Source organism: Microtus oregoni, unplaced genomic scaffold (genome assembly GCF_018167655.1).
Source record: "Microtus oregoni isolate MIOR12 unplaced genomic scaffold, Mior012 000020F_ref0000438, whole genome shotgun sequence".
NCBI lineage: Eukaryota > Metazoa > Chordata > Mammalia > Rodentia > Cricetidae > Microtus > Microtus oregoni.
In genome coordinates, this window is record NW_024543079.1 from 8,361,999 (window position 1) to 8,379,602 (window position 17,604).

At 44.5% G+C, this 17,604-nt stretch overlaps 1 protein-coding gene across 13 annotated transcripts in view; it reads left to right on the forward strand.

Moving 5' to 3' along the window:
• Ptprt (protein tyrosine phosphatase receptor type T) overlaps nt 1–17,604 on the forward strand; it is a 1,081,821-nt gene that overhangs the window by 1,049,872 nt on the left and 14,345 nt on the right. For all 13 annotated transcript variants that reach the window (XR_005976047.1, XM_041670836.1, XM_041670844.1 and 10 more), the window contains 2 exons: nt 576–749; nt 4,468–4,599. Coding sequence is in view for 12 of the 13 variants with exons in the window: in XM_041670836.1 (XP_041526770.1) it covers nt 576–749; nt 4,468–4,599 (306 nt within the window). In the remaining variant the exon portion in view is untranslated. The remainder of the gene's footprint in view (nt 1–575; nt 750–4,467; nt 4,600–17,604) is intronic.

Sequence of the window (17,604 nt, forward strand, 5' to 3'; positions counted from 1 at the left end):
CACAAGCCTTATAATTTTGTAGACCTACTAATTTGCCCCACAAGGACCCTTGCCCACCCTGAGGAGGGCATCCTAGCATCCATCCATCCTCCTACAACTGAGACACTTCCATCTTTGAGAAAAGTGCTGGAAAAATCACTTCCTTCTTGCCTTGGCACTTCAAGTGGTGTTAAACATTCATTAGAGACTCTCAACGCCATTCCCTGCCATATGCCCTTCTGGCTGGCCCTCCTTTAATGCTGTGCTAGCTCAGCTGAACAACAGTTCAAATGGTTGGCAGGTGTTGTCAGCCCATGTCTTAGCCCGTGTATGGGCATGCTGCACCTGCAGCCTTGGCATCTTGAAGGTGTCACAAAGCTCCTGGAAAAGTCTCTTAGCACAAAAGTCCTGTGCCTATATGCAGGATATAAAAGACTATCACGGTCATGGGAGAAGCATGAGTGCAGGGAAAACAATGGCAGGGTCAAGCTTGGAGGGTAAAGACCGGCGAGTTAAGCTAAACTGGGATATCTGTCTCCTTTGCTCAGACACAGCCTCCTGTGTATTACTCCTCCACTCCTTTATATGCCCCACAGACACTCAACATTGTGACACCCCGAGTACGGCCTGAGGACTGCAGCATCGGACTCTTACCCCGGAACCATGATAAGAATCGGAGCATGGATGTCCTGCCTCTGGACCGCTGCCTGCCCTTCCTCATCTCAGTGGATGGAGAGTCCAGCAATTACATCAATGCAGCACTGATGGATGTAAGCTGAGCCCTGGCAGGAAGGCCCTGGCTGCCATTACAGAAAAGGCTTTTCCCCAAGGTGGAGATGGCTGAATCCCAGAACCTTGACCCTACTGGTCACCTTGTTTCTAACTGCTGGCCTTTGAAACCATTTCCCCCAATTCCCTCCTCAAGCCTCATGTCGAAACCCAAGTTCATTGTGTGCTTTTAGCTCTTTGACTTAAAGAAGGTGGAAAGAATAGATCAAACACTGAAGAAAAAAAATCCCAAGCTCAAGTCGATAGTTCTGTCGTGCAAGATGCTGTGTCCCACAGAAATGGCTCAGCCAGAAGTTCAGGTCTGGCCACATTCCCCAGAGTTTGAGACCTCAGGAGATAAGATGCGGTGTATCCTCTTGGGATCCCTGCTGGAATTTAGTCCCTCAGATAATTCCTTTGTGAGGCAAAGAGGAAGAAAGCACACAGTAGATGATCAGTAAATGGCTAGCGGGCAGTGATTGGACATATTAAAAGAATCAAGAAGAGAAACAGGCCATGGACCTTAAGGCATCAACTGCTGCTTCCTCAACAGCATGTCCAGTGTTCCCATTCCTCTGCCTCACACGTCTCCCTCCTGGGTCTTGGGGCATCTTTTAGCTGTTATCATTGCACCTTCAGGATACACAGATGCTTGCAGTGCTATGGCCCACTGACTAAACTGTCTGTCTCATCCATGCTCCTTTCAGCAGGAGAGACTCAGTCAGACTGAGGAGGATTTGCTCAGGGTATCATAGAGAGCTGGAGCTAGACTTAGAGTTCCCAGCTCCCACCCTAGAAAAAAGATACTATAGGGTCAATACCCAGCTAAGGTGTAAAAAATCCTTCCCTGGCTTTGGCTCACAGGTGCTTATATTTTCCATGGAAGCCTGGCTGAGTGCAGAAGCAGGGAGCCTTTGTGTGGATCGTGTTAAGTAGCTGGAATTGCTGAAAGAGGAAGACTTCTGATATTAGCTTAGGGTCACCTTCTAAGATTTTTCTATTGCTCCCTTTCTGTCTGTCTGTCTGTCTCGCCCTTTTTTATCTCTCTCTCTCTCTCTCTCTCTCTCTCTCTCTCTCTCTCTCTCTGTGTGTGTGTGTGTGTGTGTGTGTGTGTGTGTGTGTGTGTGTGTGTGTGAAGACACGGTTCAGAGATAAACCCATACTTTCATGCTCCTCCTGCCATTATCCCCCATCACCCCAGCATCCTTTCTTACTGCTTTTTTCATCCAAGCAAGGATCAAGGAAGCTCTTGGACTCTACTTCATAGGTGAGATGCTGCCTGGAGTCAAATACTTTCTGCCAAGCTCTGGTTCCGATTGTATTCTCTTTGTCCACGGGGCATTTCTCTTGTGAGCCATCACTGAGGCCTTTGCTTTTCTTATATTAAAAAAAAATTCCTTATCTGTATTCCAGCCCAGTCTGTGCATTATCTGGTAACCATAGCAGCTTTGCCTCTAGCAGAAAAATATGAAGTCCTCTGGGTTAATTTTTAATGTTTCCCTTGGGAACGGATGATGTTATCCATGAAATGGATTGCTGGCTGATCCCTGAAACCCGGCAGGAGCACAGATCTCGAACATATTTTCAGATAAGACTTTGTCAGGCGTGCTGGCCTAATAGAGCATTTATCACAGAGACAGGGAAGCAAAGAAAACTAACATTCGCTGCATGTTGGGCACCATGTTGGGCTCTGGACTTGCATTGTCTCGTTCTGCCCTGGAGTATTACTGTCCCCATTTTTTGGAGATCTCCTGAGGGTCAAAGGATCTACATCACCTGTTCAAAGTCAACTGGCTTTGAAATGATGGCACCAAGGACCAGAACCATGTGACAACTGTCTTGAAAGTCTAATTTTATTTTATATTTTATGTATCTAATTTTATTTTATTTTATATTCTAATTTTATTTTATGTTTTATGTGTATGAATGTTTATATATCATGAGTGTGCCTGAACTGCAGAGACCAGAAAGAGGTTGTGTGTGCCTGGTGCCTGCAACTCCCTGGAATTGGAGCTATAGACAATTGTGAGCCTCCATGGGATGCTGGGATTGAACTCAGGTCCTCCGGTAGAGCAATCAGTGCTCTTAACTGCTGAGCCATCTCATTAGCCTTAGCCTGGATGTAGTTTTGAAAGTTTGGAAATGGCAGAAAGGCCATGCTAACATAGTCTTTCAGCTTTGAGAGATGTAAAGGGTCTATCCCCTGGTACCCTTTGTTAAATCATCTACTGGCTAATAGAAGGCCCCAGGAAACAGTAGTCCCTAATGTAATACATGTCTGCAAAGCCTTGCCATGCTATTTCCAAGGTCTCTGTCCTTCTTCTCTCCCCCACTTCCTTCTGACTTGTGACTCTAGTTAAGCGGCTCTGACTCCTCCTCGGAGAAGCTACCCAGAAAACATGTTGAAGCATCATCTGGTTCATTGGTTTCACCTGCTATTGATGAAGTAGAAACACCCCCCACAATCTTTCCAAATACTTCCCTCCCGAGGTGGAATGGCACATGGGGCCCAAGTGAAGCTTCCAGGCTTACACAGGGCATTTTCCCCCTAGGCCTCAAGGTCTTATCTGTAATACAGGAAAAAGTAAGATCTTTCCAATTGCTGTGGTTGTGATTGTGTCTATTGTGTTCCAACCACAATGCTAGTGCTGAGGAGGAAAACCTAAGTCAAGAGTATCTCTACCTGCAGTGAACTTGCTTACTACTTTTTTAAGGTTTATTATTATTATTGCTGGTGTAAGGTGTGTATGTGTGTGCAAGTGGTTATGCACGCATACGTGAGTGTGGTGCTTGTAAAGCCAAGAGGCGTCGGATCCCCTGGAATTGGAATTACACATAGTTGTGAGCTGTATGATGTATGTTCGGGTCTCTGGAATAGCAGCAGGTGCTCTTAACCATTGAGCCATCCCTCCAGTCTTAGTTGCCAAGATTTTCTCTTGTTTTTTTTTTTGCTTGTTTTTTTTTCTTTGCTTGCAAATGTTGTCTATTCTACAACAGCCATCTCTTTAGATTTGAGCTGCTTTTCTAGGAAAAGAGTCTAAGCTTTGAAATCATCTAATGATTCACCAATGCTTAGTACCCAATATTAAAAACATGAATGGCTAAAAAAATGGGTGAGTAGTGCTGGATGGATAAACAGATGGGTGAGTCATAATTTACAAGGGGCAAAACGGTGTTTGAACCTCAGGTCCACATGACTCTAACACCTGACTGCCGTCTACCACTTTGTTGGCTAAAGGGGACAATGCCACCTCTAGCCAGGCTAGCTCAGCTCTCAATTAAGGGCAGAAGTGATCCATGTAATCTCTGCCCCCTCCGGGGTCATTGGTCCCCTTTTCAGCATCATAAGGACCTAGAACTCGTGGGATCCCTGCTCTCCCAAGAGGTGAATTGGTCAGCAGTACAGAAAACCTACATCCAGGATGTTTCGTTTCATATTGTGATGATGATTTGCTGAGCTGCAAGACATAAATAATTTATTTGGATAATCCCCATCCAAGTGACACTTTCCTAATGAAATGTCTTAGTTTGGAGGAGAATGTGTTCATTATGAGAAGGTCCCCTCTGCCGCCAGGGTACCGAGAGATAACAGAGCAGGCAGGTGCTATGTGAAATCTATTTGGCAGGCTCAGGGCCTCTGGCAGCCATCCCGGCCTCATCATGATCAGAATATCACTGACGGGTATGTATTTGACTAAGCCTGTGTCATTCCTTTGTCAGAGTCACAAGCAACCTGCTGCCTTTGTGGTCACCCAGCACCCTCTCCCCAACACTGTGGCAGACTTCTGGAGACTGGTGTTCGATTATAATTGTTCCTCTGTGGTGATGCTGAATGAGATGGACACTGCTCAGGTAGGAGGGGGTGTGGGGCTGCTGTTGGTGGGTCCCAGTGGATCATAATTAGTAGACTGGCAAGGAGACTTTATGATACCCCAAAGATGGGCACTGTCAGACTGCGAATGCCAGGCACACCCATCCTCCTGCCTACAGAGGCAGGGAGTCTCCCACTGAATCCTTCACCACAGACTCCCATAAATTAGTCCCCTTGTCTATGGACTTTGTCTAACTATAAGGACAGGACCCTGTTGTTCCTGCCTCCGACACTGGTTATAGCCTTACTCTAAATCATGAAGAGCTCAGAAAACCAAGATCCCACACAACACTAAGTGCCAGCCCCAGAGGCTCTTCACCATTTGGCCTCTGCTGGCAGAAGCTGGAGTCTGAACCTAGGAAGCTTTGCTCACTGACCACCCAGCTAAGCCTTGACTTCGTGCCTTAGCCCCTCTGGTGTTGTAATAGGAGCGGTGGGGCTGCATCCCCGGCACCCGGCCGCCCACATGGCTAGCTCTAGCTTATGCCCTGAAATAATTACACAGAAACTGTATTCTTTTAAACACCGCTTGGCCCATTTCTATCTAGCCTCTTCTAGGCTAGCTCTCGCACCTGGACTAGCCCATTTCTAATAATCTGCTGTAGCCCACGAGCTGGCTTACCAAGAATGATCTTAACCTGTGTCTGTCTGGAGTGGGAGAATTATGGCGACTCCTTGACTCAGCTTCTTTCTCCCAGCATTCTGTTCTGTTTACTCCTCCCACCTATGTTTTAACCTATGAGGGCCAAGCAGTTTCTTTATTGCTTAACCAATGAAATCAACAGATTGATATATGACACTCCCACATCACTGTAGGTCTTTGTGTGTCTACAATTCCCCACACCTAAGACATAGGACACTATCTTAGGACAGTCTCTGGAGACCACCATTATATGGCAAAACAGCTCTTCTAGGGTAGGTGAGATGAAGGTGGCCTTTCAGAGTTTTGCAGTTATCTTTTCAGGGCCTTGAAGGAAGCCCAAAGTCATTCAGTACACTCTTCTGTGAGTGCTGGCCTTGCACAGGCCTTGGGTGAGGATCATTTTTTTTCCCAAACGGGGCTGAGCTATAGTCCCAGAGACAGTTGAGCGAGTTATTCCAGGCTTGTGTGGCTGTGCTGTAATAGAGGTCAGCAATGAAGTGCCAGGTTGACCTAAAGCAGGGAGCAATTCATTCTACCCAGAGGGTGGGGGAAGAATTCAAAGGGAAGGCGACTTGGACCTTGAAGGGGGCAGGGAAGATCTGGTCATACTGGGGATGGATGGCTGGGTAAAGGCAATCTACATGGAGGTGAGGCAGATGGACATATAGAGGCTTGTTTGTAGTCAGCTTCAGTTCCAGTGCTCTAGGGCTGTGTCCAGAGGGAAAGAGAGAAGTAAGGCTGGAAAAGACAGCAGGGCTCAGTCAGCAGGGAAGTTCCTTGTGCTGTGCTCAGGAGCCTGGGCCTTAGACTTTTAAAGCATTGATAGGATGGGATTGTTGGTTATAAGTGACAGGATCCTTTCTACCGATAAAATTTTTATACAAACCTAGTGAATGAAGGAGGAATACTCAAAATCTGGGCATATTAAAGCAGGAGATGAAGGCAAAACGTACTGCTCACACTGGTCTTTCATCTGGCCTGATAGCTCTTAGCTAGTCTGTCATCTGGATCTCTTTGCAGTATCCATGGGTTCCAAGATAATTAGGAAAACATTGTTATACATCAGGGGTTGTCCTAAGGTTTCCAACTTGTGTTAGAAAATGGAGTCCAGGATCAGAGCACACAGACATGGGAATCAGAGACTGGAGAGAAAATGTGGCTTATATTCATCAATTGAAGAGGAGATCTGAGCAGAGAAAGTAGCCAGGTCAAAGCAGAACTTGGACTAGATGTGAAATCATTTCCAGTGTGACATCCGCACACTTCAGGGAACAGTTGTATGTGGATGCGGATGTCATGGATGGTGGCAGGCAGGTAGCTTGTTTAGATGAGCAGGTACCCAGGAAGCACATGGCCAAAATGGAAAGGCAGGAAGATGGGAGGGGTGAGTATGGACAAGAGCAGAGTAGAAGGGGATGAAAATGAGTGTGTGCTGGAATGTGTCCATGAGAGATATCCAGAAGAGGTTCCCTTCATTCACACATCCCATATTCCGTGAGCATCTGCTACTGCTATTTGCTGGAAGCTATTCTAGGTTCTTGGAATGCATCAGTGAGCCACACAGATAAGGTGAGGCAAGAATGTTCCTGTCTCCTGTGCACTTCCAATTCTAAAGGGGGGAGACCAACCATAAACAACAAATGCTCTATAATGAATTTGATCATATATTGGGACGTGAGGAGAAGGAAGCACAGAGAATATTTTAAAATTGGGTTGAGGCACGAGACACAGATGTACTAGAGTAGTCAAGGAAAGACTTGGAAGTATGTGAACACAGAGCTGAAGGAGGCTCGAGAGCAGGCCGCGTGCTCCTCCTGGGGAACAGTGTTTCTGGCAAAGGGAACTGTGTATCCAGGCAATAGGGTAGGAAAACAAGTGACACACTCAAGGAACAGCATAGTATTCTGAGGCCAGAGAGATGGGGAGAGCTGCAGGCAATGGTATCAGAAGAGTAAGAGGGTTACATGCCACGGGCAACCTTCGTGATCATAGGGAGACCTTGGAACTTCATTCTGCACAGGATAGGAAGACACAGACAGATTTGCCAGAAGGGTGACACCGCTTGACTTTTGAAAGTGCAGGGAATAGCAATAAGAATAGTCAGGTGCAGGCGATAGTGACTTGAGCAGGTTGGTAGCATGGTGTAGACTCTGCATGTATCCCAAAGGGAGGAAGACAAACCGCTGCCTGATGAAGAGGGGAGGTAAAGGAGAACACTAAAGTTTAGGCCATGCAGAATTGAGAGGATTGAGAACAGAGATAACAGTAGGAAAAAGTAAATTTCTCCTAAAAGAGAAATTCTAGAAATTCCTCTATCAAGTTCTAGAATCAAAAATTATCACCACCTGCTCTTCTGTTTGGACAAGTAAAGCAACAACTCACCTTTATGACGTGTGAGTGAGATGGGACCACAAAAGCTCCCCATGCGCTCGTTAAAGTTGTTTCTTAATGGCAGAGTGCTTGACCAACATCCATGACCCTCTAGGTTCGAACCCCAGTAGATGGATGAAAGCATGCATGCATGTTCTTCTCTTTATCCAACACCTACTTTGCAAAATTGGAGCTTGGGAACAGACTGGCGATTGTGAAGAACCTTACCTTGGGGCATAGAATGTCAAGGTCACTGACTGTATTTCCCCCTTTTCAAAAATAGATCCTTGGTGAATGATAGCTCTTTCAAGCCCAGATGTTGGTGCTGCAAAGCCAGTTTGAGTCTCTGAATGTAAAAACATCAGGCTCAGAAGCACCCCAAGGTTGGCTGCCATACACAGCTGGCAAATATCCCCTGAAATCGGCAGATGAATAGAGCACTTATTGATATAAATATCATCACCACAGCAGCTGGGAGCCTTACAAAAATAAGCAGCGTTATAGCGTGAGCATCAGAAAAGCCGCCTTCAGCACCTGGAGGGGCGGTTCTTTGAAGTGGTGTGAACATTTGCCTGCTAGCATGCTCCTGCCAAGGCAGCCCAGCATGTGGGCCAGGCCAGCAAGGTGGACAGGATTGCTTCGCTCCTAAGTATCTCTCAGTTGCTCCTAAGAAAACTAACAGCACAACCTGAGGTTTGACTATGCACTCCTGTTGGAGGGTGGTCACATTACAGGTACGGTGCAAGAAGATAAGGACAAGGAGAGATTGTGAGCTCTTGGGAGCCTTCATTTCCTTGTACTGCTGTGGATATCGTCTACCTTTGCTCTGAATCCTATGCTTCTTCTTTGAATCGGCCATCTGCAGCCACAATATTGTTTTCCAAGTAGAAGCTGATCAGTGAACTGGGATCCATGAGAGATATTGATAAAGATTCTCAAACCTCTGCCTTCAGTCCTAGATTTTTTTCCTAACTCTTTAAGACTCTGGGAGCTGGGAAGTAGCTTGCTGGATAAAGTTCTTGCTCTAGGACCTAGACACAACAGAAGACCAAAGAAGCACCCAATCCTGCTCGTCCCCATGAGGCACATGTTGTGGCAGGAGATGAATCCTTTTCAGGCTGTCTTCAACCAAAAGTAAAACCCCTCTAAAGTGAAATCCGTAAGAGGCTTGAGGGGCAGAAAGACCCAGAGCAGAAGGGTGGTGGAGTTTGTATTCGGGGAAAGGGGAAGAGGTGGCATATCACATTGCCCTCAAGATCTGTGACAGTAGGAAGAATCACAGTAAAAAGGACCAGTTTTATCAGCCTGGAATCAGATTTGGGGATAGCCAAGCTGATAGCTATCCCCACATTAATAAATACTTGTGTTTCCAGTTCCCTTGAATATTAGGTTGCTTCAGAGTATGGGCAACTTCTCCTAATTTTGCTTGTTGCTAATACTAGGGAACATTTAGTTCCCTAGTATTAGCAACAAGTTCCCTAGTATTTATCTTGTTCAAATTTGAGAGAATTTTGTATTCCAAGTTGCCTTTCAACATTTCCCAAGGTTTCCCTCTCTGCATGTCATAGTTGGTCACCTTTCTTCTATTGCTCCATGGGCTTTTACTGTCTCAGCGAGCTTCTGTTCTGTAGACCGCGTGCATTCTAGATGACAGAATAATCCTCATTTTGCTTTCAAAGACTTTGGATGTAGTTCAGTGAATTTCCCTGCTAACTTTGTAGACACTACTTTGGAAACCATTGTTTCCTTCTTGTATATCTGGAAGCCAAGGCGTAAGCAGGGAAGCAATGTTAACAAGATCACCTGGCCCATCATGAACTTTTTGCCTATGACCTCCTGGCAGGGATAATGGAGATGTTTATACCAGTTAGAGACATATTTCCAGGTCCTGGTTCCTGACTATCACCCAGAAGACAGTAACATTTTCTTACAGTAAAGCAAGAGCTTATGGCTTATATAGAAGTTTAGTTGCCCAGTTTTGAGGCCCTGAGATCTGGTGATGCAAAAAAAAAAAAAAAAAAAACAGGTATAAATGTGGGAATTGGGTAGATCTGAGGATAAGTGGATATATATGATATGCAGGTGAAAGTTTCTGGAAGGGAGGGAGGCAAATGCTCCCTTCTAGGGAGAGAGCAAGGTGACATTTAAGAAATGTGTTTGTTGTCATTATGTCCACAAAACAAATACTCAAAATTGATTTATTCATTTTACCAGTGCTTGAGAAAGCACAGCCTAACGTGCCAAGTAAATGCACAGAATGTTCCTTCTGTTCTTCAGCCTGCTTAGGCCTGCCTTTTCAAGGCACTGTGCCTCTAGCTCCCCAGAATAGAGGAGGTAACGCTGGAATAGGAAGTTGGGGTCATTCAGATTTTGCCAGATGTTCACATGCTGTGTTACTCTGAGTCAGTTTTCATAACCCAAATGTCAGCCAAGTTCCCAAATCTCTTCCTTTCTCCCCAGTCTTTGAGAAAAACCAAGTATCCAGCCGACATTTTTATGAAATTCCAAGGAATTCCCAGCCTCATACTTGTTGGGGACTGTGGAACCGCAGACCCTGAATTTCCTGTAAACAGCTTGTTTTTCCCATGTTTGCAGCTGCTCTGAGCAAAACAAGTTTTCTGTGTTTGCAGCTGCTCTGAGCACAAGACCCTGATAGCAGGGGAGTGGTTTCTGGTTGCTTGCAGCTGAAGGATCCCAAATGCTAGGGCGTGGTCATTGGTCAGGGAAGGCACTATGCAAGCTGCCCTATAACACAATAAAGAGGGCATTCTTGGGGAATTCAAGGATGACCGGTGTCCCTGTGTCAGTGTGTTTGTGTGTTTCAATCTCCAGGCACTTGCCCAGCTCGCGAACCATCCAGTAGTGCAGGCAGTACACTACAGGCATAGTACCGTAGTACATGTAGAGCACAGAACAGGTGTAGTATGTTACACATGCTCACTCCAAAGTTCTAGTTTTGCATGGATGGGAACAAAGTAGGGCTCATATCTCTGCAATTTCATGACTTAAGGTTGAATATCATACATCATCTTTCTTAAATCCCATCTTGTCCTTTGCTTAGAGCAGCACATCTTTCTCCAAATCTGTCAGCTAAATCCATTTCCTCCTCCACCCACCTCTTCTCCTACTCCCACTTTCTCAATCCTACGCTTCTATTTGATAGGACTAGAATGACCCAAGAGGGTTGCATAGGCCTGACAGTGGGGATTGTCTCAACTACATACGTTGATAGGAAGACCACTGTGGGTGGCATCATTCCCTGGTTGAAATCCTAGACAGTATAAAAATAAAACAGAGTTGCAGTGGCATGACTTCATTGCTGACTGCTTCCTGTTATGAATAAGGAATGACCATTTATTCCAAGCTCCTGACATGTTAATTTCCCCATCATAATGAATTGTACTCAAACTGTGACTCAGAAAAAGACCCTTTCCCCCTTAGGTTGCTTTGGTCAGAATATTTTATTACAGAACAGAAAAGCAATTAAGATATAACCCATTCCTCAAATGTGTTCCTTTTTCTACAAAATTCAAATCTATCTATCTGTCTGTCTGTCTATCTAGCTATCTATCTCCTTAATACTTCTCTTTAAAGCCTTCCCAGACTCTGTCTCACACATACCATGCACCTGTAGGAAATGCCCTAAATCCTATCTTTCTTTCCCAGGAGAAAGTTCATCCTTGTCTGCCATAGGACTAAGTTTCCATCCACCATGCAGAAATCCCATTCTCACTTACAGGGCTGTGGAAGGATGAGGTATGTCAATGTCCTCGATCACAGTCCTAGGATGTTTCTTTCTCTGTCCCTGTACCTTTCACACCCTTCTCCCATAGTCTCTGATCCTTAACTGGCCACAGTGTCAAAGCCAATTACATAATCTTGCAGAATCTATTTAAAGGAATATTATAATCACGGCCCAAAATTCTAACACCAACTCAGGTGACTCTGTTATATTTCCCTACTTAAATTTTGCATAATTCACTGTTAGGTGGCCCAGGGTTGATCCTTTCTCCACTCCTAACCCAGAGGATCACAGGACCCAGCTATCTAGAGTCATTCATTTCTGATACTACCTGCCTTTTCCTACTTATCAAAGGTTTTTTATTTAACAAAAGGTATAGCTAAGGTGCACTGAAATATACTTTTAAAACTTTTTTTTACAAAAATAGGCCCATCTGCTTCCTATCATTCAACTCACCAGGGCCTGTTTACTATCCCAGTGACTAGACTAACAAGCGTTCAGATTCCATCAACAAGAAAAAGATGTTTAACGCAGGAGGCTGCCTCTGCACTTGTCGCATTCCATGCCTGAACTTGTGCCCTCCCCCTCTCCCAAAGGAGATCTTTCCCTGGCCTGAGCAGCCGTGGTGTTCAGGTGGAATAACGTAGAGCAGCTGTTCCAGCACTGTCTACAAAGGCCGATTGACTTTTGCTCGGTTTAACTCATTTTGACAACAGACAACAGAAGCTCCTCTGCTGCCCAGGAAGAACTGTGAGCATTTCCAAATCATCAGTGACAATGAGGCTGGCTTCTCTCCTGGGCACAATCATAGGCCCTCCCTCTGTACATCTGCAGTTGTGAGCCCCGCCCTTCTGGCAGCTCTACCCTTCCTAGGCTGATAGGGAAAGGAGAGGGGGCAGGGAAGAACAGCTGCTCCAAAGTACAGACTTCTAATCCACATATCTGTGAGAACATAGGTGTGTGAACACCTGTACATGTGCGTAGAGAAGTCAGAGGTCAATGCTGAACACCTTTCTCTACCTTTCTCCACCTCATTGGGTTTATTTGTTTGTTTGTTTTGAGATGGGACTCTCAGTAAACCTAAGGCTCACCGGTTTAGCAAGACTATCAAACTTCGGGAATCCTCCTGTATCCACTTCCCTGGTACAAAGATTACATCGCCATCACCACAGAGCTTTTCTGTGGCTGCTAGAGATTTGAACTCAGATCCTCATACTAATGTGGCAAGCTCCTCATTAGTAAGCCCATCTTCACAGACCTTTCTTAACGTAGACATTTGTAGTAGGAGGATACTTGTTTGTTTCCCAACTGCCCAGCAGCTCAGACCCAAAATAACCATACAGAAACTGTATTAATTAAATCACTACTTGGCCCATTATATCCAGCTTCTTATTGGCTAACTTTTACATTTTAATTTAACCCATTTTTATGTGAGTATTGTCACATGGCTGTGGCTTACCAGGTAAAGTTCTGTCTGGTGTCTGTCTCTGGCGGGGCTACATGGCTTATCCTCACTCTGCCTTCTTTCTTCCAGCATTCAGTTTAGTATTCCCTGCCTAGCTCTATTCTTTGGCTAAATCACAGGCCAACACAGTTTCTTTATTAACCAATTGTATTCACAGCATACAGAGGGGAATTCCACATCAGACATTGTCAATATTTTCATCTAAACTACAAAATATCCAGGTCATATTGAGTATAAGTGTGGCTTCAAGATCAATTCCATCTTCAAGATTTCAGGCTTCAGAGGACCAAGCAGGATTCTTGGAGCCTGTGTACTTTTAGGATCTTAAACTATCAGAACCCCATAAAAGTTCTAAGCAGCACTGGTACATGCACACACATGTCTTGGTCTGGTTCTTCTGCCCACACACGTGCTCTGTTCCATCCCCATGTCACTTACAAGCAAGCCTCAGTTCCCCTCGGTTTTCCACAAGAAATCCATCAACCCAGAGCTTTGTACACAATGAGAAACAGAGTAATTAGGAAGGAGGCTTGAGAGGGAGACCACATGACATATTACATCACCCTCTACCTTTCACTGCCTCTTCCTCTTTGACTTCCAGTTCCCTCTCGAGAAAACCCCACAAGTCTCTCACTATTGTCCTCTGAACTCCACAGGCAAGTGTCGTGTTTGTACACACATACACACACACACACACACACACACTACACACATACTCATGCACTCAACATATGCACACATACTAATAATAATAAACAAAAATTAAAAGAAATAGAAGGTGTGTCAGATGATCCCCCATTGCATTCATTTTTCTACAAAGAGAAAATCCTCTTTGATTTTCTAAGTCACTCTCAATAAAACCCTACACTCAAAGTCCCTGTCCACAATGATGCCTGTCTCCACAGCTTCCCAAGATGATTCTTCTGGAATTTTTGCAATAAAGACAAGCTTTTGGGTATTAATCCCAAAGATAAATTTTCAGAAACACTAAAACCGAAATAAAAATAAAAAATCTTTCCCTTTATTCATCCCGTCTTAAGTTATGCTGCCTAATGTTGCCTTCTCACTGGAGACATCCCTGTGCAAAGAGACATTAAGAGGCACACATCCCCTTGTAATAAACTGGATGAATTAAGAGTCCTAGACAAGTTACCAAGAGAAAAAGTATTAAAATTAAACCCTAGATTTTTATTTTTATTTATTTTGTTTTGTTTTGTTTTTCGAGACAGGGTTTCTCTGTAGCTTTTTGGAGCCTGTCCTGGCACTAGCTCTTATAGACCAGACTGGCCTTGAACTCACAGAGATTCACCTGCCTCTGCCTCCCAAGTGCTAGGATTAAAGGCATGTGACACCATTGCCCAGCTCCCAGTTTTTAATTTTTATCTCTGCTAATGTAAATGTAGATTATAGGTAATGAACCTAGGAAGGGGACCACAGGGAGAAGGGCTCTGAATCAGACTGGGAAGTGATGGAATCCCTGTGATAGGAAGAAAGGGGGCTAAGAGGATGGAAAGACACAAGAGGGAGCAGGGAGGTGGGGAGGAGAGCAGAGAAGGAGGAGGCTTAACAAAAGCAAGTTATGTCTGAAAATACTGTAAGGAAACCTGTTGATTCATTTGTTGTTGTTGTTAAACCAACATACAAAGTAACAGGTTTCTAACATTTTCACACAAACTTAGTTTTCCTTGATGCACCCCACCCCCCCGTGCTTCTCCAGCCCCCAAACTTCCGGTATCCTTCCCCCATTTGTACCTTTCTGTCCTAGCATTCTCCTTTGTCACCTGTGTTGTGTTACCCTCCTCACTCCGCTTCCTTAAAGCCCCTTTCTCTTCTCCTGGAAGCTTTCCAGTCTCCTGACCTCTTACTGCACAGACACCCACATGACCACACACTTGCAGAAATTAGGGCCAGCTGCACACAAGGAAATGTAGTATTTGTCTTTCTTCTTTCACCACTCTGAAAAAGCATGGGACAAAACCGGGACTCGCTGAACATAGCGGACAATGAGGACTACTGAGAACTCAAGAACAATGGCAATGGGTTTTTGATCCTACTGAACATACTGGCTTTGTGGGAGCCTAGGCAGTTTGGATGCTCACCTTACTAGACCTGGATGGAGGTGGGTGGTCCTTGGACTTCCCACAGGGCAGGGAACCCTGATTGCTGTTCGAGCTGATGAGGGAGGGGGACTTGATCGGGGGGAAGGGGGAGGGAAATGGGAGGCGGTGGTGGGGAAGAGGCAGAAATCTTTAATAAATAAATTAATTAATTTAAAAAAGAGTACATTCCAAAAAAAAGCCATGAGAAGAAAAAGGAGAATGAAAAATATATTTTAAATGTAAAACTAAAGAAGACAGGAAGAAAAGAAAATAATGGAAAGGAAATAAAAACAAAGCCACAGAAATGGGACCGGGTGAAATAGCTCAGTGGAGAACTGGCTGGGGACACTGCATGACCACCTAAATTCAACCTCCAGAACCAGTGGACACAGCGGGAGAGTGGAACCAACCCCTGAAAGTTGTCTTCTGAACTCCGAAGTCAAGTGACATGTGCACACACACACACACACACACACACACACATACACACACACATACACACACACATACACACACATACACACATACACACACACATACACACATACACACACATACACACACACATACACACACATACACACACTTACACACACACATACACACACACATACACACATACACACACATACACACATACACACACACATACACACACACATACACACACACATACACACACACACATACACACACACACATACACACACACACACACTAAACATACACATGTATACTAATAGTAATAAGTAAAAATTAAAAGAAAGAAATAGAAGATATTTCAGTTGGAAACTCCAATGCGTTTATTACCCTACTTTTTCTGTGCTTCATACTCAAGCCAAAATGGAAGCTTCTGCTTCAATGGAACCATGCATTCAGACACAAAGATGGTCTCAAGACAACCAGAGAAGACACTTTGCTGATGAAAATCATGTACAAGTCCAGAAGGGTCACTGGGAATAGAGTGCTCGGCATCCCTACATGTCTGCCTCCTATTTTCTGTTTCTGGGTTATATGCAGCATGCTGGGCTGTGAGGAGAGCCTGAGGATCTCTGGCAGCTCAAACGCACATCTGCCCACACATCGCCCAGCCGATGTCACCCACTGCTGCTGCTGTGGTCTCACAAATTAGGGAACCGAAGTGAAAAGATGGCAGCGATTTAGGATTAGAAGGACCCTGCAACCTTCTACAGCCCCCTGGGCATTATGGGAGAGTGACCTGGAAAATCAAACGCAGAGAAGTGTCCTAAAATATAGGACTCTTGTTTGAGGCATAGTAGAACCTATTAGCTTGAGAAATTGGTCTGGAAATCTTATTAAAAGTGACAAATCATTCCACATTCTCCTCAGGCTGAAAATATTGGGGGTAATAGACTCTCCCCAGCGCCTCAAATCCTTGCACCTCATGTCAGGATCACAGCCGAATTCTGGCAAGGCTAAATTCAATGCAGGCAATAAAGGCAATTATTTTTTTTTAAATGGGAAGTTCTGATTAATTCCAGTTTCTCTGGCCAACCACAGACTTATCTGTACCAGTCCCTCATTACTGTGAAGGTTGCAAGGCAGAAGAGCCAGTGGCAAAGAGAAATGAAGTTCAAATTGCGGATTTGTCATTACTGTACAGCTCAGCAGCAGCGGATTGTCCAGCTGCAGAGGCCCCTGTGACCAGCCCTCCTCCCCCACCCCCACAGCCACATCTCCTCTCTCAATATACTTGATTAACCCCCAGTGGAGACGCTGGGCAAGCAGAGGACTAATGCTTTATGAAACATCACCTTGCATGTCTTTGCCACTCGAGAGGAGCGGTAAGAAGGAACATTCTTCATATCTAAGTGCAGAATGACTCCCGACATTCAGCTTGAGAATTTTGACTTTAAAATGTCGTGTAAATAATATAAATTTGATAGAAGTTTTATAAATTTTGATTTGGGTGTCTTCCTTGGACCAGTGATAGGCAGTACTCTCTGGTGACGGTTAGGTAATGGCGGCAAGCTAGAGATCCCAGACACACAGCATCCTGTAGAGAAACTGCTAGTCCTTAACAGGATGCAGTACTTCATTGCAAAACTGCAATAGTTAGAAGGTTATGTGTATTGAGTATATTTTTTGCAGTGCTGGGTATTAAACATAGGGCCTCATGCATGTGAAGCGGTGATCTACATCCCCAGGTCTAAATTCATTCTCTACATTATGATGTCATCAACCAATGATGCACTTTTGGGGATGCAGCCCCATCATGAGCCAAGGAATATGTGGATGATAGTGGCAGTAACTATACCATTGAATTATAAATGCAATAATTACCGGCAATATCAAGTACGTATTCATTTCACAGCTGGTACAGTACTAAGTGATTTATTTTCATGAATTATCCCCTTTATCCTCAAAAAGCCCTAACAGAGAAAGAGGTGGCAAAGATTGGTATGAATGGTTACAGAGAAAATACTGTAGGTCTTTGTCGAAACTACTCAGATCTGTACCTGCAGCACTGCATGGCAGTAGTCATAAACAATTCAAGAACAGGTTAACAAATGTGTGTCAATAAAACTTTATTTACAAAACCACTTCCTATGACTGTTAGGTCATAGTCTACCAATCACAGCTAAAGTGACTCCCCAGGGTAAATTGTCAGTTCAGTACCATCAACAAAAAAAGAGAGCAATTTTT